The following is a 27,773-nucleotide window of genomic DNA, read 5'->3' as shown; positions in this document are numbered from 1 at the left end:
GAATATCTTGTTTATGAAATGACCAGGAGGCCAGTGTCACTAGATCAGAGTCCATGTTGAGGAGGAAGGGGTAAGAGGACAGAAAGATGGGAAGGGCCTAGGTTAGTAAAGGACTCTGAATGCCAGACAGAATTTTGGATTTGATCCTAGAAGCAAGAGGTAGCCAATGGAGTTTATTGAGGAGGAGAGGGATATCATCTGACCTGCCCTTTGGAAAAATCACTTCGATGACTGAACAAGAGATTATATTGGAATGATTATATTGGAATAAAGGCAAACAAAACCATAGTCCATGCATAGCATAAGGACTTGTAATGGAGTGGTGGCAATGTTGAAGGAGAGAAGAGGAGAGGAGAGATATTGCAAAAATGAAATTGACAGGCTTTGGCAACAGATTGAATTTAGGGAATGAAGGTAGTAAAGAGACTAATAAATCTAAGCCTAGTTTCTTCTGAACTATATTCTAGTTTTCCCCATCAATTTACTTGTATATTTTTTTATTATGCTTTCCTCTCTAAAAAATAATAGCTTTTTAAATAATTACTCTCTGACACCATCATATATTTGCTTCTAGATAATTCTCCTTAGTTGCAGGATTTTTTATACTTTTTATTCTCTTAGAGGTAAATATATTTCTGTTTAGATTTGTTATAGTATCAGTCCAAATACTTTAAAACAGTTATTAATGAATATGAACCTAATGATTTTTGATTTGTACTGTATAATTGAAAATCTGTTACCCTAAAAAAGAACTCCATTTCCCGGAGCACACCGACTTCCTGTCATTACATACTTCCTGTAGACAGGGGATATTAGGAGGGGATGTGGAGGGTCCTGCCTCTTTACTTGCTGTCCCGAGCTTGGTGATGGTAAGGTGGGTGTTTGAACTGGCTGATCAGCCATGGGCATGTGGTCTTTATTTTGTATCCTGTTTATTCTTTGATTTCTAATGACCATTAATAAATCTCTTAAAATATAATATTTTATTATTATTGAGATTTAATTTTAATTTTTACAATACCCTTACCATAACCTGTCAGTTGCCTCTGTTTAGTTTTTTCTTATCATCATTATTATTAAATAATACAAAATGAGGAATTAAAAGTGAATATTTAAACAGAACCAGTTCATTCTATTTTTAATGTATTTTTTATTTCATTGATATAAGAAAAAAGGCATATTAACTCCTTATTGACAGACATTCAGTATCACCCTTTCTCATCTAGTATCCACTGAGCCATACTATCTCAGTTTAGTTCCTTTTCCATCACCCTCCTGGGTCCCTTTGTTATATACTTTCCTATGTGCTAGGACCAGGGACAGGATTGTTTTCTGTCCTTTGCAAATTTTAACGATCATTTTTCATGTTTCATATGCCAGAACATCCATTAAATTTTCTGGAAAGGTTATTTTTTTATGGTTTTCAATTATATTTTCAAACATTCTCAAGCTATGTTATCTTGAATATTTGTACTCCTAAAATTAAAAGTTTAAACATAGTATTTCCTAAGCTAACAATTGTATATGTATGTATTAAGTTCAGGGTGTTATTTTAGAAATATTGCATTTATGGCACTGAGCATTTAAAACTGTTGTTTTGTTTTTTTACTTTGCCAAGGAGAATACAGTGTCCCCAGGGCAGGTAGGTGGTTGGAGAGCAGGCATCTGAATGGTTGTTTTGGCCTCAGTGGTGAATGTTATCTGGGATTTTATTCTCTAGGAATTTAAATACAAATCTGAACATATAACCATTTAGTAGTTATCTGATCAGAATGGGGATTTTTGATCACTGTTATCAAAACTAAATTTTAACAGAGGCCCCAGAGTTGGGAAGAGAGTAATTGATTAAGAAAGAGAGATCCAAATCCTCACTCCTATTCCCTCTGTTCCCCTTCTCTTGATCCTTCTATTACATCAGCCAGCCCCTGAATTACTCAATAGGAAGGGTCAAGGTGAAACATGTCAAATAGGTTAGGGTTCTCTTCTGCCATTTAAGTTACAAATGAGTTAAGGGAAAGGGAAAACTGGCAATCATAATTATATACTAGTAGTCCAGAAGAAAACACTGAAGGCTATTAATTTAAATATTTTTAAATAGTGAAAAAATAAATTAGGAACAGTGACAAACACAAGATTGAACCTTTTATGTGCTCTTCTAAATATATATGTTAAGAGGCACACTCTTAAGCCAGCCTAGCAGAACTCAGTGACTAGGTGGTCAAGTTTGCTGACTAATACTTATTTTCAAAATGTTCAAATTATACCAATTTCAAATGTTTTACATATAGTTAAGTAACTGCTAACAATTGCTTTAAGAGAGTATTCCTTTCTCACCCCCTTCACTTTTTTTAAAAGCTACTTGTAAATATGATAATAACATTTTTTCTTTCCCTAAACTAATTTTATAGTAGTATTAGTCATAAACATGGGAAGTGGGAGTAGGGGGAGACCCAATTTCAAACTCTGAATGTTCCTGCAAAGAAAAGCAACAAACATCTGTTTTTACCTTAACCACATCCATATGTTCAACTATTTTTTTTCCCTTCTGCCCCAACTACTTCAAAATAAAAATTTATAGCCTTCATTGTTCGGTACCAAATATACTACTAAATAAACTTATTTTAATAGTTAAATTAAAAGGCTTATTTAGAGGAGCAGTAAAATTATCTTTGTTAGGTAGTAGCACAAATCTATACTCTATGTAGACCAAGACTACTTTTGTTTCTTTCTACAATGATAAAAGGATATAGTCATGTAGTAATAGCCACAATAAACCAAAGCACTGTGTAGGATTTTTAAAAATGTCTTCACAATATTTGAATATACATACCTCTTAGTAAGTTCTGCTATTAATATTTGAGAAACTGTATATAAAAGACAAATGTGGTTTTTCCAACATGTCATGGAAAACACAAAGGATTTGCATAGCTTATTCTGTTTTATTACTATGTATAACAACATCTGGAATGCTGGTGCTGTACTCAGGATTTGTTATAAGAATCAAGAATGGGAAGAAAAATCTGTTTATAGAAATTACTGCCAGACTACACATCCCTTACCCAGGCTAATCTAGTTTCATAGGATCATGGTATCTAGAGCCAGAAGGGGTCTTGGTGATCATTGTAGTATAAGAAAAGTGAGCCACAGCTAGAATAGGTCATTTTCTCTAAATCTCACAGGTAGTTAATAAATTAACTTGGATTCAAACAAATCCATCTAAAAGGTTTAAGTGGAATATCATTTCAATGAAAAATTTGTACAATAGATGTAATCATTATTCAGTTCACTCCAGGTGTTGGCTTCTTCCCCACTGGAATATCTTTGTTTTTATTTTGAATATATCTTGGATATATCTGTAAACATATTAATATCCTCCCTCTAAAATGTAAACTCAAAGAGTCATCTCTATTTCATAGTGCTTACCTTCTAAAAATATGATGTTGACTTGCTATTACATTATTCAATCTTCTTGTATCAATATTCATTAGAAATATTGACCAATGACTTTAGTTCTCTGCTTTCTCACTCATTTGGGTATTAGGAATATATTTGTCTCAAAGGAGTTTGAAAAAAGCCCTTTTCCTTTTTTTTTTTTAACAACAATTTTTGTAAAACTGGAATTGTTTTTTATGACTTTGGTAGAATTCCATCATCAATCCATATGGCATTTTTTAAATTTCTCTTTGGGATTTCCTTTTTTGACTTTTTCAATTTATTTTCCTGAGAATGGGTTATGCTATCTGTTTCTTATTCTAGTAATCTGGATATTTTATATGTTTATGTATGTGTGTATATATATATATATATATTCTTTTTTATTTTGTTACATAATATAATTTCCTTTATTTTCCCATTATATTGTAAAAATTTAATTTTTATATATTTTCCTTATTTTATCAGATTAGCTAATGTTATTTTATTAGTTTTTTAAAGTTAGCTCCTGGTTTACATATCAACTCAATAATTTCTTTGCTTCTAATTTCTATTTTTGTGTTTAATTGAAACTTGAAATTTGATTTTTTTTTTTAGTTCTTAATGTTGTATGCCCCTTTCCTTGATCTTTTCTTTATCTCCTGTTAATGAAAGTGTTTAAAAACATAAATTTGCTAGCTACTTCTTTGGCTATATCCCAAAAGTTCTGTTATCCTTTATTTCTATGACTTTTTTTGCTCCATGTATCTTTAGGGATTAAATTTTTAGCCTAACTTTAAATTTTAATCCTCTCATCCCTTATCAATTATCATTTTCACAATTTCAGAAGACTGAAAAACTGATTGAAGCAACAAAAAATAAGGATTCTCTTATGTTAATAGAACTCATTTATTAATAATTCTCTAAGAAATTTTAATAGATTATGAAACATTTAGTTCAGAGATTGAAAGATCTGAAGGACCAATTTGAAATCTTAAATGAATCAAGAGATTTTAAAAGTGACTGATTCTTTTCCTAATAATGATTTCTTGGATTCTGTGAGTTTTAAAATTAATATTCAATAACTATTATATTTTAAAAGTTTTATAAATAATAACTAGGGCAAAAGAACTGCCTAGATTCAGCCCCATCGCAGGTCCAAAAAGAGGAAAAAAGAGGAGTTACAGTCACTTAAATACAATCACACAAAACACAGGGACGCAGGAAAAGGGGATTTTGGGAAATACTAAGGGACTTCTGGGGGATGAAGTCCAAAGGCTCAAAATCTCCATTTATACAATTGTTAATTTTATATTTCAATTTATGTTTTGATTTTCATCATATGACTACTTTAGAGAAACTCAAAATACCCTAGACTGGTGCCACACCTTGCTATCACTTATGATTCACCTTTGAGATCTTAAGTCATTCCTACCCAGAAGTTCTTTGGCTATAATCCCTACACTGCCTACCCCTACACTAAACTTTATCTTCAGGAGATTTAACAATCATTAATTATACTCTTCTTGCTTTTTGCATTCTTCTAGTCCTATTACAACTATACTTGATTTTCTGTCCAAGCTGGAATCCCCACTTAAGTGTTTCCCTTACAGGCATGCTAGACTTTTTTCTATAAACCTGTATAGCTTCTATGCCAATTCAGTTTAATTCAACAAAATTTATTAATGCCTACTTACGTGCAAGGCATTACTTTCTCTCTCTTTTTTTTTTATTCAAGTTGATTAGCTTTGCAGGAGAAGTCATAAAACCATGTAGAGCTGGCCCATTATATATTCCTGCTATACAGCTACAACTGGGCTCTCACTGTTACTTGGCAATACTTTTGTTCATCTCTTGTTGACTGTTTGGTCCACTTCCCACAGAAGCTGTTTCATATCTTCACATTCTCCCAAGATCCTTAATTCTGTCACCCACTTCCTATTTATATCAGCTATTTGATTCATTTTCAAATAAATGCTACTTCTTATTTCATTGAGAAGATAGAATTCCAGTACTTGTGAACTCAAAATTTCTCATCTCTTTGCCCATTTTGTTCCTTTCTTTTTTCCTAAGAGTAAGGTGTGGCCTTCTTTCCCAGGCTATCTGTCCTATCTATAGTCTGTCACCTTGTTTCTTGAAATTATGTTTCACTGAATTTTCTAGACACTATTTAATTCTACTGACAACTTGTTTTCTAACTTGTACCAGTCCCTTGTCCTAACACACACACACACACACACACACACACACACACACACACACACACACACACCCCAAAACAAAAAACTTTTTATTCCACCCTACTACTTATGTATTTACCATTCAAGTTATCTTCTTTCATTAACTTCCAGCTTCTTGAATTAATGTTCTGTACCTGATAGCTTGATTTCTCCATAACAAATTCATTCTTTAAGATCTTTCAGTTTGACATATCTTTATTCCTCTATTAAAACTACACTCTCAAAGGTCTTTGGTCACCCTATAAATTTGGTATCTTTTCTTCTTAATTTTCATTGGCCTCTGAAACATCTGCCAGTGTAAATCCATTTCTCATCCCTAAAGATTTCCCTACCTACTATAGCATAATATTGACCAATCCACAATTCAGTCCTCTGAATTACTACAGAATTCATCCCAGGCTGCATTGGTGGCTTCTCTTGCTCCATAAGACTTTTTTACCAGTCTATAAAACCCTCTTCACCCTGGAAGCTTACTCTACCCCTGGACTAGGTCTTACAGTAGAAATATTGTCCACTTCTGTCTTTCCCTCTGATTGGCTGGTCCCTCTCACAGCTTCTATTTTTAAAGAGGAAGCCCTGACCAGCTATGTTTTCTTTCTTCTTCCTCCCTTATTGAACTTTCCTTATTATATTGAACTTTCCCTACCACATCCCAAAGCTCCCTTTCAGCTCCCTTATATGTGTCATCTTCCTCTATCAGAATGTCAAACTCCTTTGGCATGGGGACTATCTTTTTGCTTGTATTTATATTTTAGCTCCTTACCACTGTGCCTGTCACATAGTAAGTGCTGACTTTATTTTTCAGGATTTGACTTGATTGACTTGATGTTTTCTTTACCATATATTTGACCCATATATTAAGATAAACATTTGCAAAATACACACACACACACACACATACATGCATGCATATACATATGCACACACATGTACCCTTTTTATCCAATTAGAATCTAAGCCTCTCAAAGGCAAGAAGATTATTAATTTATACATTATGCTTAGTAGAATCCCATGTTATTATCCCTAGCTTATTTCTGTGTATATTGATTAATGCTTCTAAACTTCTGCCTCTCTCACAGTCATGTCATTGCTCAAAAATTTTCAATTTTTCCACCTTGCTAATAGGTATTGCTCCCTTAGGGTAAATGCTCATTAAATATTTGTTGGATAACAGAATCTTACCTTTTTGCTGCAATTTCCTTGTAGGGTTTGCAACATTAACATCACATACTGTGATAATTGGAAAGGATCTCAGAGACCCTATTGTCTAATTCCCAACAGAACAAAAATCCTCTCCACCACCCACCTGACAAATAGTCATTGAGTTGAATCTTGTTGGTTCTGTATACTCGGCTTCTCTGGAGACTGTCCCCTTCTCTCTATTCACTGTCTCTAGGCACATGCAACCCTTTATTACCTTTTGCCGGGATTCACAGAGTAGCAATCCCAGTCCTATTCTAATCCAGCTAGCCCATCCTCTGTTCGCCAAAGAGGGCATTTCCTTTATCTCCTTCATGCCTATGCACAACTGGCTTCCCTTTGTCTGCAGTGCACTCATTCCTCACATCTGTGTTAGAATTGCAAACATCCTTCAAAGTGCAGTTGATAGGACACCTGCCCTGGAAAATCCTTGTTAATTCTCTTACTTGCTTTTGTTCTTTCCCTTTTTAATTTACTTTATATGTACTTTGAATTTAATTGTCAATGTACATGTTATATCTTTGCATCAGACCTTCATTTCTGTCATAACTAATAATCACTAAACATTTATTAATAACACTACTAAAAGCAGCATTTATGTAGTCCCTTAAGGTTTTCAAAGTGCCATACATGTATATATATGCAGATATCTAAACATACAACCCATGCGTATATTTAGATATATAATTTGTGTGGTGATTATATAAACTCATATTTAAGTAATCACCTTGGACCCTTATTTTACACCATAATAATTATAATAGTTCCCCAATTACAATTACTATAATTACAATCTCCCCTTCTCCAATTTCTCTGCATTTCAATCCATTCTATGTCCTAATATTCCTAAGACATTGGCTTTATCATCACTCTCTTGTTTAAAAAAGTTTCCTGGGGCAACTGGGTAGCTCAGTGGATTGAGAGCCAGGCCTAGAGAGGAGAGGTCCTAGGTTCAAATCGGGCCTCAGATACTTCCCAGCTGGGTGGCCCTGGGCAAGTTACTTGACCCCCATTGCCTAGCCCTTAACACTCTTTTGCCTGGAAGGTAGGGGTTTTTAAAAAAAAATCTCCTGTATGCCAAGAAATATGCTAAACATGAGGACACAAAATAGGTAAAGTCAAGCTTTCAAAAAACTTACATTCTAATGGAGAAAGTAAAATGCAAATAGCTTCATACATGTAAGATCTGTAGAAAAGAAAGATGATCTGAGGGAAGGTGCCAGCATTGAGCAAGAATGAGAAAGGTCTTCTATAGAAAGTATATTTGGACAGAGCCCTTAAGGAAGCCAGGAGACATAGGTAAGGAGAGCAGCATTCAAGCATTGAAAAACCCTTGGATGGCCAAAAAAGAAAATGACAAATATTGGAGAGGATATGGGAAAATTGATACACTAATATACTAGTGATGGAACTGTGAACTGATACAATTATTCTGGAAAGCAATATGGAATCACAGGGCCATAAAACTATATATACCTTTCGATGTAAGCATACAACTACTGGATCTATATCCCAAAGAGATTAAAGATGGGGAAAGGGACCTACTCATATAAAAATATTTACAGCAGTTCTTTTTGTAGTTGCAAAGAATTGGATACTGAAAGGCTGTCCATAGACTGTGAAATGACTGAACAAGTTGTGGTATATGGTGGTAATGGAATATTATTGTGCCATGAGAAATGACAAATAGGATGAGTTTAGAAAAATATACATATGAATTGATGGAAAGTGAAGTGAGCAGAACCAAGAGAACAGTAACAGAAGTATTTTATGATGATCAGTGGTGAAGTACTAAACTATCATCAGCACAGCAAGGTTCCAAGATAACCCCAAAAGACTCATGATGAAAAGTGCTGTTCATAGCCAAAAAAGGAACTGCTAAAGTCTGATTGCAGATAAAAGCATGCAATTTTCCACTTTATTTCCTTCATTAGTTTTTTACTTATATGTGTGATATGTATCTTTTTTCATGAGGAATATGGAAGTAAGTATTGCATGATAGTACTAGTATAACCTATATCAGACTGTTTACTGCCTTGGGGAGGGAAGGAGAAAATCTGAATCACAAAATTTCAGATAACAACTGTCAAAAATTGTTTCTATATGTAATTTAAAATAAAGTAATTTAGAAAAGAAAAAAGGAAAGGCATGGAGTCAGGAGATAGAATGTCATGTGTGAGGGACAGCAAGAAGAGAAGAGGAAACCAGGAAAGATATCTGTATTTCAGGACAATCACTCTGGTATTTGGAGTAGTTTAAGCAAAGAAATCAAGGAAATCATCCAGAAGGCTGCTTGCCTTAGTTCAGGTTTGAAGTGATCAGAGTCTGTACTTGAGTGGCAGCTGTATATGTGAAGAGAAAGATATAGACAAGAAATGTTGTGAAGGTACAAATGACAACTTTAAAAACAAGTTGGATATATAACATGAATATTAAAAAATATGCTGAGGATGACACCAAGATTTCTAGCCTGGGTATTTGAGAGGATAGTGGTGCCCTAGATAATAACAGGGAAGTTTTGAAGAGGGGAGCATTTGAGGGGCGGGGTGAGTTCAGTTTTGGACATGTTGAGTTTAAGATATCTGTAATTCATTCAGTTTGAATATTAAAGGGACAGTTGGTGGTTTAAGCCTGGATCTCAAGAAAGAGGTTAAATAGAATTGGTTTATATGTATCTGGAAATCATCTTCAGGTAGATGACAACTGAACTCATGGGAGCTATTCCGACCACTGAATGAGATATTACACAGGGAGAAGATCTAAGACACCACCAACCCATAGAATACATGTCTATATATGTCTAGTAGCAGGGATTTAATAAATATTTGTTCAATTAAAATTGAGTTGAATGTATATGTCACCAATGGAGTATCTGAGTAGGGAGCACCTACAATATTTTTAATCAACATTCACTTGAAATCCCCAGATCTCTTATAGATATACTGTAGTCTAGCAATACATCCCTGATCTTAGTTGAGAAGTTGATTTTTTTCAATCTAAAAGCAATTCTTTATGTTTTTTCTTATTAAAGTTCTTCCTTGGTTTTGACCCATCATTCTAACTTAAGCTTTCTTTGTTCCTGGCTCTAGCATCCAAAATTTTAGCTATCCTGCCCAGCTTTTAAATAAGCATGCCATTTATGCCTTTATTGAAATTATTGATGAAAATATTAACTAGCACAGGTATGAGCTCAGATCCTTAGAACACTTCACTAGAGACTCCCTTCCAAGTTTAAATCAAATAATTAATAACTGTTCTTTGGATCCAGCCAATTTAGGTAACTTTATTTACTTTCAAAAATAGGGTGGGACTTTTATATCTTTTTACTTTGAGCTATAATCAGTTGAGGGAGACAACATGAGCATTTAAGAGAGGGGGTTCCCCAGCACTATTTCAGATGATATAGTACAGAAGTCCCAGAATGTATTAAAGATGTTAATGAGGTATTAAATAGACTATAGGTATGGTGTCTATGTCCTTTATGAGTCTTTGAGTCAGAAAGGGAACAACCTATTGGTTTAGGAAACAAATTAACCATACCTCTGAGAGCTTTAAATAGTTAAGCCCTAAATTAATTTCAGAGTTTTAAAGTTGAAGACATTGTAAGCCAGGAACTGCCTGTGGAGGCACCCTGGTGAGGACAGAGGAAATTTTCCCCTGTTCTTCTACCTCCTCCCATTTCAACCATATGGTTTTTTGAAGGGGCAATTCTAGACCAATAAGAGACTTTACATTTTAGACCAATAAGAGATAATAGGGAGCAGAGATACACACTGCAGTAAGACAAGGATACAGAAAGGCATTCACCCAAGGGAGAAATTAGTTTCAAGGAATGTGATGCTTAATAGCATAGATGAGTTATAGAGAGAGGAGCAGACCCTGAGAAGTCAGCTGAATAACCTTCCTGGCAAACATCATAACCAAGGCAAATTTCATAAAGACTCTTCAGAAAGAAAAATTATTTCTAGATCCTATAATACCAGAACTTGTAAATTGCCTTTACCATATGAGTATCCTTTATGTTATCTTACTATCCTTTTCCTCTACAGTTTGATCCCAATTATTCCCATGGACCTTATGTGAATTTGTGGAAACATTTGCCTAAGATTTCTGTTGGGAATATTTTGTAGTTCCTGTTCTTACCATGCAGACATATTCAGTGCCCTTGATGAAGGACAGTTGTGTCTACTGGCTGATAATGAAAAGGAGGCATACTGACAAGCACTCAAACTAGAATTAGGAGAATAGGCTCATAGGGTTGCTTTTAGAAACAGACAGAAAAAAAAAAAGAAACTGTCTTTGGGGGATACAATTTGCAAGTTGGCAGAATAGCCACTTATAAAACAATATCAAGATGACCATGCACATAAAGGAACCAGAGTAGACCAACAAAACTTTAATCATAAGGTGAATCTTGAAAAAAGTTAGGGATTCCCAGAGGCAAAGATGAAATGAGTACATTCCAGAAGCTTGAGTAGTGCAAAGAGTAAGGAGCTAAGTGAATTACTTAGTTAAGTAAGTGAAAAGTGAAATAAGTAAGCCGAGCACTTTGTTGGGTGCTAGGGGATACAAATATCAAAAGTAAGATAGCTCCTACTCTGATGGAAGTCATGCTCTAATCAGAGGAGGCAACACATAAAAGAAAGTTTAGCTTTAGGCTAGATAGAAAGCCTAGAAATCCTAAGGGTTCCGCAATCCTAACTAAGCATTCAGCAAGGAAGAAGATAATAAGGTTCAGGGTTCTTTATCAAGAATCAATTAGTAGGTCAGATGCAATTCTAAGCAGAAATTAGATTTAGACTGATACTTTACACATATGTCATGAGAAGAATATGAAAGGTTACATCATAAAAATACCTTTTATAGTTATGATTGGGGGAAATTATCAACCAAACAAGGGATAAAAGTGATCACAAAAGATAAAACATCTATACCCTTAGATCAGAATCCTATTGCTAGCCATCTGCCCCTAAGGTGGTCAAAGAATTCAGAGAAACCCTGTAAAATTTGTGAGCTAATGCACAGTAAAATAAACATATCCAAAACAAGAATATATACCTTAACTACAATGGAAGGGAAAACAAAAATGTACCAGAATACTGTAATGTGCAAAAGATGAAATGACTGTGGAAAGAAAAATTTCATAACTTTTATTAAGTGATGCATACTAGTTGCCTAATAAATCAGGACCAAGACCCTTCCTCAGTTTAGAACTGAAACATGAATACAGGGGGAAATATATTTTTATACATTAAAAATAGTAAAAGGAAACATTAAGTATTCTGATTTCTTATTGGATGAAAGATTAGGAACTTTCCAAGTTGAGAAGGGAAGAGTGAACAGATGCAGTTCGTTGAATTCAGAAAAGGAGATGTCAAAGTGTCAATCTAAATAATCAAAGGAACAGGGAAACAATAACTGATTGATCAGTATGGGGCTAGTTTTGAGATATAGGTTGCTTGAGATGTTCAGTAATGCCTGTGAATCTGACTGTTTCTAGTCAATATAGCCAAGGTCCTTGGTTAAGGGTCTCTAAACAGCAGGTATAGGTGCTCCAATTTCCCATCTACACAGGACTAGGTTCAAACAAGGCAGTAAGGTTTTCTCTCAGTTCCTACAGTTGGATATACCTTTCTCACAAGCCAGGTTTTGCACTAGGCCCATAACTGAATAGAAAAGGACCTGAGCTAGCTCTAGAATTGAGTCATGAGATGGAGTCAATGTGATTCCCACTTCCCACAGCTGACCACTTGCTATCCTTAATCCCCTCATTTCCTTTAATTTCCCTACAATCATGTAGTATAATTATAGTGACTGCCCAAGATTGGGCCTGGAAAACAGTTGATAAAATGCCCCTCCTTCTTGTCTTTGCTGCAGTGAAGATCTGTACATGTACATTTCTACATGTAATAGCAGGTGCAGTCAATGGGTTTAGTTTTGCTGAAATGTTTTTTCCCTCTTCTCTTTTATTCTCTGTTGAAAGGGATGTCTATTGTAAGTATGGGAAGCAGAAGAAAAAAACTTGAAAATGAAGGGGAAATAGAAAAAGATCTGTGGAAATAAGTTTTAAAGAAAAGCCCATCAAAATAAGTAAACAAATGAAACATTCATTTTCACATTGGAAAGTCCCATGATATGTATCAAAGATACATCAAAGATACAAGCATCAACATATGTAATGATCTTCCTGTATCTGAAGATAGCAGAGGATCTACTGGTGCTCTTTCCCAAGTTTCAGGTTTTAGGTGGTATATAGAATCCATGTTTTATCTTTAGCAATAAAATATTCACTTTTAGTTGTCAGGCATAGTGTAAGAATGAAAAGTTAGTCAAGAAAACAACTAAATGAAGCTAACAAAGACTATTTCTCATTATAATCTCTAGTTTCTGTTTAATATCTCTGAGCAAGATGAGTAGTGTTTGCTTGGTAGTTCTCATGGAAATAGCATCCACAATGCTAAAAGATGACCTCATTCTCAGTACCAGTGCCAGGTACTTAGCCATCAGTGAACGCAGGAGGTTAGTTTTCAGTGTGAAACAAGCCAGAGTGTGAACTGACATTTTCAGGTGACAGTTATGGTTGTATTGCCTGTAATTAGCACCTCATAACATGCAAAATTGCTTGTGCCTTTTTCAGGCTGTTGAAGCTCAAATCCGAAGTTTTGGACAAACTCCTTCCCAGCTCCTCATAGAGCCACATCCTCCCAGAAGTTCTGCCATGCAGGTGGTAAGTAGCCCTTTACTTTCTATCTCCTCTGAACTTGTGCCGTCTTCTTCTGTGCTTAAACTCTTTAGAGTAAAATTGCATTGTACATGGAGTGATCGACAGATATACATTTGATATAGAATGCAAAGAACTTGGTGACTCTCTTACCTGTCATTTCTATTGTGTGTGTGTTAATTTGTTCATCCATGGTTATTGCGAAGATTCAACTTTATAAAAGTTAATTTTCTATCAGTTTAATAACTTCATTATTTTACTGCTCTATAGGTGCAAAGCTGATGGGACCACACTAATTACCTCTTAGCCATGGGCCAAATGCTTTCAATGACCTAATAAAGATGTGGCAGTACCTTGTTTTTTTCTCTGTACTTCTACTTTTATTATGCTAATATGGTTGTCTTTCCCATTCTCTTACCTTTTTTAGTGGAAGATTTTGTAAATATATTTTACCACGTGACACTATTGCTATTGCCACAAAAACTCTCAGGTTATCATGAAGCATAATTGAAAGATACTCTGAGCCCCAAAGTAACTGGGGAAAAGGAATACTCCCCTTTCATTTTTTCCCCATATCCTTTTAACACCTAGAAGTCTCTGGAGAAAGTTCTCCTATCCCAGGTAACTCCTTTCCTAATCAGCTTCTCCTAATCAGGAATGGAATGAAACTCCAAATTAGGAACATTATGGGAGGGCAGATTTTCTTACACCACATAGACTAGTAATGGAGACCATAATAACATGACTTGGTACCAAAAGATATTACAACCATGATCATTTTATAGATGAGCCTCCAAAAGGGAGTAGCTTTCCCCCATGTCATGAATGTATTCCCTCCTGGCACCTGGACTAATGCAATCCATCTCCACCTTAGTAACTAAGATTTCTCCTCCATCACTTATTAGTATTTTATTTATTAAATAAGCATTTATTAAGTGCATCCTGTGTACCAGGTACTTAAGGATAGGTGTTAGAGATACTAAGACAAAACCAAATCAGTGCTTGTTTTCAAGAAGTTTACTGCTTTGTTGAACTGCTCCCCCCATCCCCTATTTATTCTCTGTTGGAAAGGATGATTACTTTGACTATGTAGGAGGAAGAATAAATATGAAATTGAAGGTGATATAGAAAAAAAAAAGATCAATAAAAATAAGTTTCAAAGAAAAGTTAGCCAAAAATCAACAACATTTGTTGAACACAGTTGGGAAGTCTCACAATATGTATTAAAGATGTGATGATCTTTTTGTATCTGAAGATAATAGAAGATCACATCATCTCTACTGGGTTGGAGGAAAGAACATGAGCTCAGAACAGTAAATGAAAAATATGTACAAATTTGATACATGATAATTTACTGTGAAAGGTTCCTGGCAATGGAATGGAGATAGGAAGGAGGCAGAGATCAGGCTAGATTTCCTGTAGAGGATGACAATTGACCTGGGCTTTGAATCTGAGAGGCAGAGAGGAGGAAGGAGCCCATTCCTTGCAAAGAGGACAACTTGTGAAAAGGTGTGGAAATGAATGGGGAATGTTGTTTAAGTAGGAACAATGAATGGTCTTGTCAGCCAGGACAGAGAACTGTATAGTAAACCTGGGAAAGTAAATCTGAGCTAGATTATGAAGAGCTTCAAATAATAGCAGGCTTTCTATTTATCCTAGAGGTCAGAGGATATAATTGGAGCTTTTTGGATAGGAGAGTGACATGCTCAAACTTAGGTTTCAGAATTATCAGTTGGCAATGGAGAATGGATAGATAGGGAAGGACTGAAGGTTGGGATACCAATTAAGAGGCTCTCTCCTTCCCACTTAATAGTCATTCAACATGTATATACCTATGGCTTCTGGTTCTCCTTGGGTTGCCCTAACATTTTTACCAACACTGGGGCTTTTTCACTATTCCCATTAATTTCTCCAAACCCCCATCTTGCCTGGGATTAGTCAATCAACAATATGTCTATTATATTATGCACAAGCACATACAACTGTGTTTGTGTGTGTGTATGCATGTGTAATAAGCAGGGGAATCATGAGAGTATGCAGAAAGTGATACTGAACTGTCTCTTGAAGGAAATGAGACATTTTATGAGGTAAAGATGAGGAGAGAATGCATTCATGACATGGGAGACAGCTACTCCAAAAGCATGGAGATAGGAGCCAGAGTACCATATGTGAGGGAGAGAAAAGGCCACTTTGTCTAGACCATAGATTTCAGAAATAGGAATAATGAATAATGAGACCAGAAGAATAGGGTGGGGTTAAGTTGTGAAGGACTCTAAAAGCTAAAGAGTAGAATTTTATATTTTATCCTATAAGCAATGGGAAGCCACTGAAGTTTATTTAGTAAGGGAGTGATGTGTTCAAATCCTTGCCTAAGGGGGATCTCCTTGGCAACTCTATTGGATAGACTGGAGAGGGGAGAAACTTAAATCAGAGATGCCAGTTTGGAGACTTTTGCATTTGTCCAGAGGAAAGATGGTGTATTCTTGATCTATGACCTCTAGGTTCTATGAATATAGAAAAGGGGAAAGATGTGAGAGAATTTGTGGAGGATGAATCTAAAAGACTGAATCTGTTAGGGGTGAGGAAGAATGAAAAATAGAGACTGGCTCAGAAGTCGTGAATGATAATGACTATAAGGAAGGTTGTAACCTCAACAGGAATAGGGAAGTTTGGAAAAGGTGTGGAATTTGTGGGGTACGTAATTCCATTTTTTTGGATAAATTGAGTTGTGCCAAACTGGTTCAAAGTATCATATAAACAGCTGACAGTGTGGGATTGGAGCTCAGGAAATAGTATTAGTGTTACTAATACAGTTGTGAGGGGTAGCAAGGGGGCACAGTAGATAGATACCAGGCCTAGAGTTGTGAGGGCCTGGGTTCAAATGTGGTCTTAGATACTTCCTACCTCTGTGATCCTAGGCAAGTCACTTAATCCCCCTTTGCCTAGCCCTGGGCTTTCTATCTTAAAGTTGTTACTAAGAAAGTAAGGGTTTAAAAAAAAAGAAATTTAGATATAGAAATCAAAGTCTATTGAGGTAAAATTAAATTAATGGCAATGGACAAGGTCATCAAGAGGAAAAAATTTAGAGGGAAAAGAGAATGCCCAGGACAGAACCTTGAAATATCTATAGTTAAGGTACATGATAAAGGCTATTGTAAAGAATATTATGATAAATTAATGACTTATTCTGAAGCAGTTAGGTAGCACAGAGGATAGAGGACCAGGTCCACAGTCTAGAAGACCTGAGTGCAAACATTTACTAGCTGTGTTTGCCTCAGTTTCTTCATCTGTAAACTGGAGATAATAAAACCACCTGCTTCTTAGGGTTGTTCTGAAGATCTGAGATAATAACCATAAAAGGATTAGCATCAGGCCTGTTGCATAGTAAATTCTTTTTAAATGTTACCTGTTATGTTACAGTCATACCTCATGCTATTAAGGTGAACACTGTGGGGTTCTTTGGTGAGGGAACCTAGAAAGACTTCCCCCTGCAGAAAATGACATCTGAGCCGAGTCTTACAGGAAACCAGGGATTTTAAGAGGGAGAGTGTTCCAGGCGTGGGTAATAATTAGTGCAAAGAGATGGAGCTTCATGTGTGAGGAAATAGCAGGTAGGTCAGTATTGATTGGATTGTAGACTGTAGGTTAATGAAATGTTTAAGAAAACTGAAAAGATAGGGAGAGACTAGGATGGAAAGGGGTTTAAATGTCAGAGGAGACCATATTAATCCTAGATGTAATAGAGAGCCAGTAAAGTGTATTGAATAAAGAAATGATACTTTGGAGAAACTCTAACCTGTTAGAGGCAAAAATGCTGTTAGTATAGTAGGATTCTTCCTCTTGCTTATTCTTAATTAAATTATTATTCTATCCTTCCACTACCAGAGTTTGAAAGGTTTTAAAAAAGTGTCTTAGGAAGAGAGTTTCCATACTCTCTAACTCCTGAAATAGGTATCTAAACTCCCTATATATATATATATATATATATATATATATATAAACAAACAATGGCTTAAGTTGGGGTGAGACTAGAGGTAAATTGAGGCAAAAGAGAAAGTGATCAGGAGATGTACTTAGATGACTTAGCTATATGAAATTAAGTAAAATTCATAGTCAGTCTTTAGAATTCTAAGGTTTAGATCTAGATGAGACTTTATAGATCAAGTAGTCCAATCTCTTTATTGTACAGAGAAAGAAACTGAGGCCCAGCTAGGTTAAATGCTTTGCCCAGAGTCACAGAGGTCATAGATATTCAAGCTGGAATTTAAGCCTGAAATCTCAGACTGCTAAGAGAGATCTTGCTCAGTTTATACCACATCATTGTCTTCCATGCAGATATCTCCAAGGCAAGATGACAGGTTTTATCACTGGAAATCTCATTCTACCAGTTGATGCATTCATCTGTTTGCTTCCAGCTATTGCTACCAGTTCAGGGAATGCAGAAGGAATGGAAATAATGCTCTTAATGCTTTATGTCTTGAGTATGATGGTATATTTACTGTAGGGGGCACATCCAGGAGAGTGCATTGATGGGGAAAGGGCAGTTCATGATAAAAAGGTCAAGAGGATATTCTACAGTTCCCTTAGGAAATGATTTGTTCTTACTGGGCAGCCAATAGTTGGCATACCGAAGAAACTCAACAATGTAAACAATATGTTCTTTCAACTTTCAGGAGATTTAACCTTGTTTGTTTGTTTAAAGCACAAATATTGGAATTAGTTTAAAACGTGATATTTTCTTGTGCAGTCCATCAAACTAGATAAACATGCATGAACTTCCTTCCAATGAAATGTTTTATGCATGATTTAAGTTTTGCTCCAATTTTCTCATTAGTAGCATATGCAAATATTTTGAAAATACATGACTTAGGGCTTCTCACAGACCAGTTCATAGGGTCATGTTATTTACTGATGATTGTTTCTTATCTACAATTGATAGTGCAATTTCAAAAATTAAAACAATTTTGGACTTTTTTTCCCCATGGCATTAAGAAATAAGAATTTCCTTATTAGGAAGTAAGTAAGAGTTTTTAAAAGCAGAAGTGTGTTTTCATTGTATTTACTAAAGTTCAAATCAGGGTCCTCTGCCTCTGCCGTGAATTCAGCAGAAATTAAAGTTGCTCCGTGCTGTGTTAAGTGCCTAAGCCATAATATACACCAGGTGTAGTAATTAGCAGCCACACGAAAGCTGCCTATTTGTCTGGGTCTGCTGCTGTTGCTGTATCCCCTTGTGTTTTCACACCATCAGATAGTTGGATTTAATTGAGGCCACATCAGATGAGGCATTACTGACACCTTTAATTGAATGAGCATCCAGGGAGGATTAACTCATAATATTGATTGGCTTTTAGCCACTTGCTCAGAAGGGTGTCTGGGTAGCTTATTAGTTGCCTTTATTTACACCTTTATGCAAAGAGTACAAATAGGAATTCTTAGTGCAATATGTTTTTCTAAGTACTCTTAATAACTTTTTTAAAAGGACTGATAATAAAAATGCAAATGTATTTAATTTTTTATTAGCAGTTCTGAATAAATATATATTAAATGTATGCATTTACACATTTACATATACCTGGTGCATTGAAATATGGCAGTAGGAAGGCAGCCAAGAGAACTTCATCAGAGTATTTCCATTCCTAATAATTCTGATCAGATTCCTAAAAGTAGATGGGGAAGAGAATTTAGATATACCACAGCCCACCACTGCCAAATAAAACTGATTGATTTTCCACTGTTTTATACTCTGTTCTGGATTTTGACATACAAGTTGGAGGAATTTTCCAAATCCTTAGCAAATATAAACACTTATTTTGATAAAAAGCCATGAGAACAGTCAGCATTATCAATTTCAATTACTATTAAGTGTTCAAAGGACAGCTTAAAAAAAAAAACCTAGAAACTGTTTTGCGGAATTGGGGAAGAGGGGGAGGTATCACTTAGGTGGTTCCTTTTGCAGCTAACCTGCTACAAGAAGAAAATACATTTGCATTATAATAGGGTAGTGTTTATGACTATGTACACTATATAAATATATTGTCTTTACTAGTCCATTTAATTATACTTTGCTTTGATGCATGTGTATAATTAAGTTTGTGTGTTATACTCATAAGTTATTTCTTTGCCTATAATAATGTCTTTATGGCACCTGACTATATTGCATGTAAATATATATTTTTTTCTCTTCATTCAGTTTGTCCAAAAACTCCATGCCAACTCAACATAACTTCTGGTGGTTTCTGGAATTTCCTTGACTCTTGCCTATCCCACACTTTCTTTGGTATATTATCTCAATAGAGCCAAAAGATGGTTCTTTGCCAGATAACAGGCAATTGGAAACTTTAATAAAAACTATATAGTACATCTCTCTAGATTATGAACTGGAGTGATTTCTAGTTTTGTTTTGTCTTGTCTAATGCAGTGGCATGGAAGACATTTTCCCCACTTAAATCCATTATTCCAAATAGAAAATTTCAAGGAGCATAATATATTTTAAAAAATGAAATCAAATTCCTGTTTCCTCTAGCCTGTCTGATGCTTTCACTTACAGCTGCTAGTGGTACTTGCTTGTTTTAATCTATTCTTCCCCTTCTTTTCCTATGCCCTCTCCCTTTTTTCTTGTTCTTTCCTTGTCTCTTCTTTCCTATGTATTTGGGGTCTTGTCATGCCCACTCAACAGTATCTCCTCCTGCAGAGTCCATTGATGTTCACAGACCAAGCTCAGCAGGATGTTATCATGGTCCTAAAGTTTCCATCCAACTCCCCTGTCACTCATGTAGCAGCCAACACCCAGCCTGGTTTGGCAACACCTGCTGTGATCACAGTCACTGCTAACAGGCTATTTGCTGTGAACAAGTGGCACAACCTTCCTGGTGAGTAAAGAAATATCATCTTAAGGTGGAGTAAACATTATAAGCTGTGTTAAAGAATTATATCAACTTCTAACATATCTTTTTTCCTTCACAAAAGCATAAGATTTTAATTTGCAATTTATTGGCTACATTGGCCTTGTACTTTATGAATTCCATCAAAAGTATACAGTAAAATTGCTACCTAACCGCACACAATTTCTTAGCATATTTTTCCATATTACACATATATACATACATGCATATTCATATTATTGTACATAGACACAAAGCACAAATATATAGACACATATGCATATACATGAATATAAAATTCACAACAAAAATTTATTGAGTGTGTTCTATGTATATAGCAGTATACTAAATTCTGTGGGATGAGGGAGATGTAAAATAAATATAAGATGTAGTCCCTCACCTTGAGGAACTTATAATGTGCAGGGGCCAGAGTTATAGATTCAATTCCTTGAAGAATCAGCTTTGATTTGAGTAAAATAAGCCAAAGCAAAATACTTCCCTTTCTATGCTTATACCCCAGGAAGCTTTCTCCTAAATGTATGCCCTTGTTAAAAGTGAGGGGACAGCAGGGCAGAATAAGGTAAGGAAAGAAGGTAATAAGAAGAAGGGATGGAGAATCAAACAAAAGATCTTGAATGGATCAGCCTAAACTCTGAAAAAAACAATCAAGGTATGGGGTCAATAATGTCATCTACAGAATAAGACATTTATCTTAATTACATTTAGCATTTTCGTTATATACTTCTACGATAGTACATAGTCAAAGCAAAATTGTGTCCTGTTGATAAATGTAGGATGGCCACTATGACTTACAGGAGCCCACTTTATAATATTTGTCCAACTATATAGTTTCTTTTACTTAACGGAATAGTGAGAAGAAAAAGCGAAATTAAAATTTCCTTGAAATTGTTGATGTTTTACTAAGCCTTTATTTTTTACAGCAAACTGTGCACATGAATTTGACTGGACTCTTTAAATTGGTGAAATATCTACAATGCTTGACTGTGGTGCATGTAAAGCATTGCTTGTTAGGGAAACTAAAGTGATTGAAAAGATATAAAGTCTCTGGGCCTGTGGCTTTACATCAAACTGAGTGGCAAAGCCCTTAGAATTGAATAGAACCGAATTGACGTTAGAATAAAAACAAACAAATAGGAACCTGTGTGTATACTCTATTAAAGGACCCATAACTACAAATCTGTGCCCAACTGCATAAGATTCAGTGTGGAAAATATCATCCTTTAACTCACTATTGGAATATGAAGTAAAAGTCATCCAAATAACTACTTGCATTGCCCAGCATCCTCTTTGACATGAAAACAAGAGTTCAAGTCGCCATATGGTAAAAATATATCAACATGCTTATACATCTGAGTGAATCTTATCATTGTTCTTAATTAGGTGATAGATCCTTAGTAGTTCGGCCCAGAAATTTAAAAAAATTAAAAAATTTTATTTTGCATCTCCCTCATCCCACAGAAATTTTTAAAAATTGTAAGTTTCCTTAACTCTCCCATAACTGATATTTCTTTAACAATAATGTTTCCAGATGCAACATATATCATCACTAGGCATAGACCTGAAACTTCAGAACTTTTCTTAAGATTAAGGTCAGAAACCCTTCAACTTGGTTTTCCTAAGACCTTGAGGGCTCCAGAGGAGAGCTGAGGTGGGTTTGGGGGTGGAGGGGTACATAGATCTATCAGTGATGTCTGTGAATCCAAGTGATAGAAGAGACTGTCGACGGTAAAATTCCTCAGTAGAGCAGGAGTAGAGGTTTTGTTGCCAATTTCCTTATGTACCCTATGGGGAATTGTGAAAAACTGCAGTGGGAGCCTGAGGGATGGCATAGTAACAGCAGCCACCAGAAGATGAAATAACAACAATAACTAACATTTATAATATAGCACCAAAGAGTTTATAAAACAGCACTGGGAAAGAACAGGGCTATAAGTTTCAAAGTGGTTTAGAAAATTGTAAGCTTAATGTGGGAAATTACATCATTTTATTAGCAAATATCAATCGAGTAAAAGTAGAACAGTAAAAATTGAGTTAAGTAATGGAGAGGATAGGCCTCAGAGTCAGAAAGCACTGGGTAATGTCCTCCTATAGTACACACTAGCTGTGTGACCCTCAAAAATGTGCTTCACTTCTGGACAACACTCATAAGATGTTAGAGAGCAGGTAAAAGATTATTGTTCTGAAATTTGAATTTCCCCAGTCTTATGCCTGTACCTGTCTTAATCAGTCATTCTGCTCTAATGAATATATGCTTAATATTAATCAAGAGTTAATAAACATTTAAAGCACCTATTATGGCCCAAACACTGTGCTAAGTACAAGTGTTAATAGTACAAAAAGAGGATAGTCCCTGCCCTCAAAAAATGAGGGAAGACAAAACACAAAAGAAAACTGAAAAGGAAGGAGAAGGTACCCAAAAGATAGCTGAAGTAGTGACCATGGCAGAGAGTCAGTTAGAAAAGTCCCTGTGTAGTATAGCCAAGTGAGGTTTGAACTGAGCTTTCACCTGAAATGAAGGTTTGGAGTTCCTGGACCTTTTCTTTAGTCAGACAGACATGAGGGTCATGATGAGATAGAGGATCAAGGATGATGAGAACTCATGCGGTGAAGAGATTGTCCTGGGGAATGGAGAAGTCAGTCAGAGAAGTCCCATATGAGAAATGAAGAAATGTGACCAGGTCTACTTCACTTTATTTTAATAGATCTGGTCATCTCATCCCATCTCTATTTACCTTCATATGGTTTGTGGGATATTATCAAACAGAAAGCTGAACAGCTCTCACTTCAAGAAGCAAACTGTTCACCTAATATACTTTTATTTCTTATCAGGTTTATAGTATCTGACTATTGCTGTTTTCACCCATAGTTTCTGCAAGTAACTATAGCTGTTCTACCCAGCTTCTTTTTCTAGGTCATGCTCTTCCCTTGAATAGAATCTTCAAGATCTAAATGAATTCCCTTTTGCTGTTGATAAAGCTGACATTTAGGTGGCATAGTGGATAGAGGGTTGGGCCAGAATTCAGGAAGACTCTCATCTTCCTGTTTTCAAATCTGGTCTCTGGCACTTACTAGTCACTTGACTCTTTTTGCCTCTGTTTCCTCTGTAAAATAAGCTAGAGGGAAAAAATGGTGAACCACCCCAATATCTTTGCCAAGAAAACCATAAATGGAGTCACAGAGTTGACACAACTGAAAATCAATTGAACAATTGTAAAACTCAGACATTAACTATAATGGGGTTTTTGACCCCATAATGTCATGCCTTTTTGTACTGAGACCTTGACTCATAAAATCTCTGTGGGAAACAGAGTCTTAGTAGGAGATGGAAATTCTCAGAATCCATGAGAATATACTCAGTATTAGATTGAAATTAATATTACTAAGTATTTGTGAAGATTTTGTCACTACTGTCAACTCCTGTTATGGTTATAAAGTGTTTCTTAATCAAAAATTTTGTACTGCCCAGACCCTGATAGCAATGCTCAAAGGCTCTCAAAAGGAAAGTAGAATTAGGTATGGTAGCTGAATGGGAAAATGTTACTACAGAACTCATGGGTGAATAACAATAACTATTAGATATTTTTAATTGATTTTTAAAGTCACATATTATATATGCACAGTATGTTTCCCCAAGTGACAGGTGCCATGCCCTCTTATTTAAATATTAGCTGGAGTCCTGTAGGGCAGCAAGATATAGTGGATAGAGTATTGTCTTTGTAGTCACCAAGTTTTGAGTTTAAGTCCTTTCCCTGATGTTTATCACCTGTATGACTGGGCAAATTGCTTAAGCTCTCAGTGCCCTAGGCAAGTGGCTCTACATTTCAGAGCTGGGACAAAGCTGCACAGAGAGCAAGGAGATCTCCTCACTGGAGAGTTCCCTTGACCAGTGAAATCACAGTTCCAACCTGACAAGCAAAAGTGCTATGCTACAACTTGGGAGATCACTATTATTTTCTAGTTATGGTTATGGAGCCCAGAGAAGGGAAAGGGACTTGCTTAATGTTAGATCAGTTGTTACTTAATAACTGAAACTAGAACCCAGATCTCAACATTCTTGCTTCTTGTTTGTGCCTCTTTCCCCTCTACCACCATTTATGAAGAAAAGCATGCATACTTAGCTCCTTTAAATTGCAGAGCTACTAGTATGCCTGTCTTATTCAAAATCATTTTGAAATTAGAACAAATTGCCTATAATATGTATATATTGATTCTTTTTACTCTTCTGCTTCTGAATATTTTTAAATTGAAGCAAAAATAGCAAATGTTAATAAAACTTTAAAACACACACACACACACAGAACAATCTGATCATTAGGAATATACCTCAGCCAAATGCACTTAACAAAAACATTTATCTGCAAAATGGTTTTCTTTATTTTTATTCAGACTCTCGATTGATTGATTTTAAGTGATGGATGAAACATTAAATATTCCCTGACTTGGAGCTTTCCCTTTCTCCATCATAAGTTGACATTTTTGCAGGTCCTTTGTGCTACAGCATTCAAAGATGCCTTTTTAGGAAATAACAGAAAAAAAATAGTATTTGCTCCAGTCAGCAGATGGCTGTCACATTTTGTTTTCAGTGCTCTTTACCACTTAATTTTGTTTTGTTGCAGCATCGGAGGTTGCCAGTCAAGCATCTGCTATAGCTTATGGCCTAGGACTGGAGCCACTGGTGATGGCACCCGTTCAGAACAGCACTAATCTAAAATAAATGTTTAATAAGCTGTCCATGAATGCACCTGGATTTTTTTCTTTAAATATAACAAAACAATAAAAGATGTGTAGGGTTAGAATCCAATTGCACATGATGCTTGCCTTAAGTATTTTTGCATGTTTTAGAATATGAAAAGTAATGCAAATTTTTTTTTTATCTTTTGTGAATTCCAGCTCATCAAGGTGCTGTACAGGACCAGCCATACCAGCTGCCAGTGGAAATCGATCCTCTCATAGGTCTGTCACTTCCTTCTCTCTTTGCGATTCATTAAGCTCTGTATGGTGGCCCTGAAGTGTAGATTACGGTTGTTTTTCACTTGCTGGTTGCTGGGAATGGAATTTTCCTGATAAACCATTTGCATGCAAATTGGAATGCAATGAGCTGTGGCTATGCTGGTATTTCATCAACTCCCCCTCGTTGGTTTGCCTAATTTGAACAGGCCTAGGACGCGTGTCACTGAGAATTAATATGGATGCTGTAATAATGTGTGATTGAGAATGCGCAGGAAGTACTGTCAGGATAATATTGGATCTTTTCATCACTCAGACTTGTTGATGAGCAGGAGCGAGGCACGTTATGATGAATCGGTGCACCGGTAATGTGATGGAGCTCCTTTGCTGGGGAAATTTTCATAATAACAGTGGGGTTCTTAGCAGCACTGTGTGGTGAAAAATAAAACCGTGGTGCCAGGGCTTCATCATTAAAGGAGATCAATCCTTTCTTCATAGACCCGCCGTACGGGCTGAAGGGATTAATGTGTATTCGCAGAGCAGTTTCAAAGTTGAAATATGTTGCCCCACCAATATCAATGTTAAAATATTAGTATTCATTTTCCTGGTGCTCAGCAACCCAGTAGATCACCATTGGAGGTTAAATGTGAAGGGGGAGGGAGGAAGAGAGAGAAAGAGAGACAGACAGAAAGAGAAAGAGACAGAGAGAGAAAGGAAGAGAGAGGGAGAAAAGAAAGAGAGAATCCTTTTGAGATGAAATGCTGATTAGTTGTACATACAACATTGAGATACATATTGCTGTTGTGCCTTTCATGATGCTTGGCTACTTTATATGTTGATTATAACATTTTACACCCTTAAATGTTGCAGGGTCTGGGATCAAATGTAATTTGGCCAAAACTTACAGTGTTGCATCCTGGCCTTGGATAGATACTATGACTAGGGAGGGAATCTGTGCATAAAAATAGTTGGAATCTCTTTTCCTACCTAGCCAATTCAATAATAGCATTAGAAATGGAAAAATTAACATTTTCCTCCAAATTGTGAGAGAATATTACCAAGACTAGTATTTGACTTCTTCAGCTTCTCATTTCCCTAGCTCATGTTATTTTAAATTAGTGTTCTATTATACCTTGAAATTGTGAATTGGTGATTTAAAAAAAATAATCCAAGTTGTTCTATACTTGACCACTTATATTTTTCCACAATAAAACCTTTAATTTGACATGACTGCCATTTTATAGATGGATTATTATGTAGACTAGAGGGAGTCCTAAGGTAAAAACTAATTAATTTATTAATTTTCCAAAGTTCAAGCACATATTATAGAAGTACTCTCTCTACATAAAAATAGACATAATTCCAGCAAAGCCATTGACTTCTTTGCCTGAATCCTGGAATGCCACATTAAATTTATTTTTAATATTTTAGATAATTACAAACTTTTTTTTCAGTTGGGAAAACAAAACTCATTTTCTTTTAAATCATTTTAATTTTTCATTTTAAATTTCTTACTGCTCTAAGTAAATATAGTATTGTATAGATATAGTAAATCTAATTAGTTTAGATACCTTTAATTCAGAATTTTGGTATCTTGTATATAATAAGAATAATTTCACTCTACATAAATTAAAAACCTGTATCTAACAGTTAATTATTCTATGTTATCTAAGGTGGGCTTATTGTGAATTTTAAGTTTTTGTTGTTATTTTACTTGCTAGTACATGAAAATTTTAGTTTATGAGAATCTAAAGTTGTACTTAAAATATTATGGAACACTCATGCCATTCATTGTACTACTCTGACAGTGAATTAGGTAAAGTATTTGAAATAATGGATGTCATGATGGAAATTCCATAACTGCTACAAGTGGGCATTGGTAAAAGTTCATTTGAATGTTTGAGAACCATGAGCCAATATTACATTTTTGTCATTTGTCCAAAGTTCTTAACCTCCATGCTTGTGACTTTCCTGAGCTTTCAGATTTTTACAAAATGATTAGATCTTTGTCCACTAGAAGTATACATAATTAGAGCAAAGATAATATAGGTGCAGATCTGTCCAAATATTGAATAACCCCTTTCTTGGAATACTAATTCTATAATAGTCAAGCAGGAAATACTGCATACTTTATTTCTATTGCTTGCTCTCATGGAACTGAACAGATTTCCATGGGACTATTGCTCAGAAAAATGCATCTCTTTGACATTCCTCATCCTTCAAAAACTGGCATTGCCTTTTCCAGGATACAAGGTTCTCTCTCATCTGATAGCATTTGAGTCCCTGAAGAGAGAAAGAAGGATCTTAGTCCCACAAAAATTCTCACATTTGCAACTACTAGTGACCAACTTG

General features: G+C 35.5%; 1 protein-coding gene across 1 annotated transcript in view; it reads left to right on the top strand.

Annotated features, from left to right (window-relative positions):
* The window catches only part of LRBA (LPS responsive beige-like anchor protein), an 854,371-nt gene that overhangs the window by 779,899 nt on the left and 46,699 nt on the right, over nt 1–27,773 (top strand). Inside the window, exons 48-50 of the mRNA XM_056803808.1 lie at nt 13,451–13,578; nt 20,249–20,441; nt 25,365–25,427. Coding sequence (XP_056659786.1) covers nt 13,451–13,578; nt 20,249–20,441; nt 25,365–25,427 — 384 coding nt within the window. The remainder of the gene's footprint in view (nt 1–13,450; nt 13,579–20,248; nt 20,442–25,364; nt 25,428–27,773) is intronic.

Source organism: Monodelphis domestica, chromosome 6, assembly GCF_027887165.1.
Source record: "Monodelphis domestica isolate mMonDom1 chromosome 6, mMonDom1.pri, whole genome shotgun sequence".
In the NCBI taxonomy this organism is placed as follows: domain Eukaryota; kingdom Metazoa; phylum Chordata; class Mammalia; order Didelphimorphia; family Didelphidae; genus Monodelphis; species Monodelphis domestica.
This window is presented reverse-complemented; position numbering and strand designations above follow the sequence as displayed.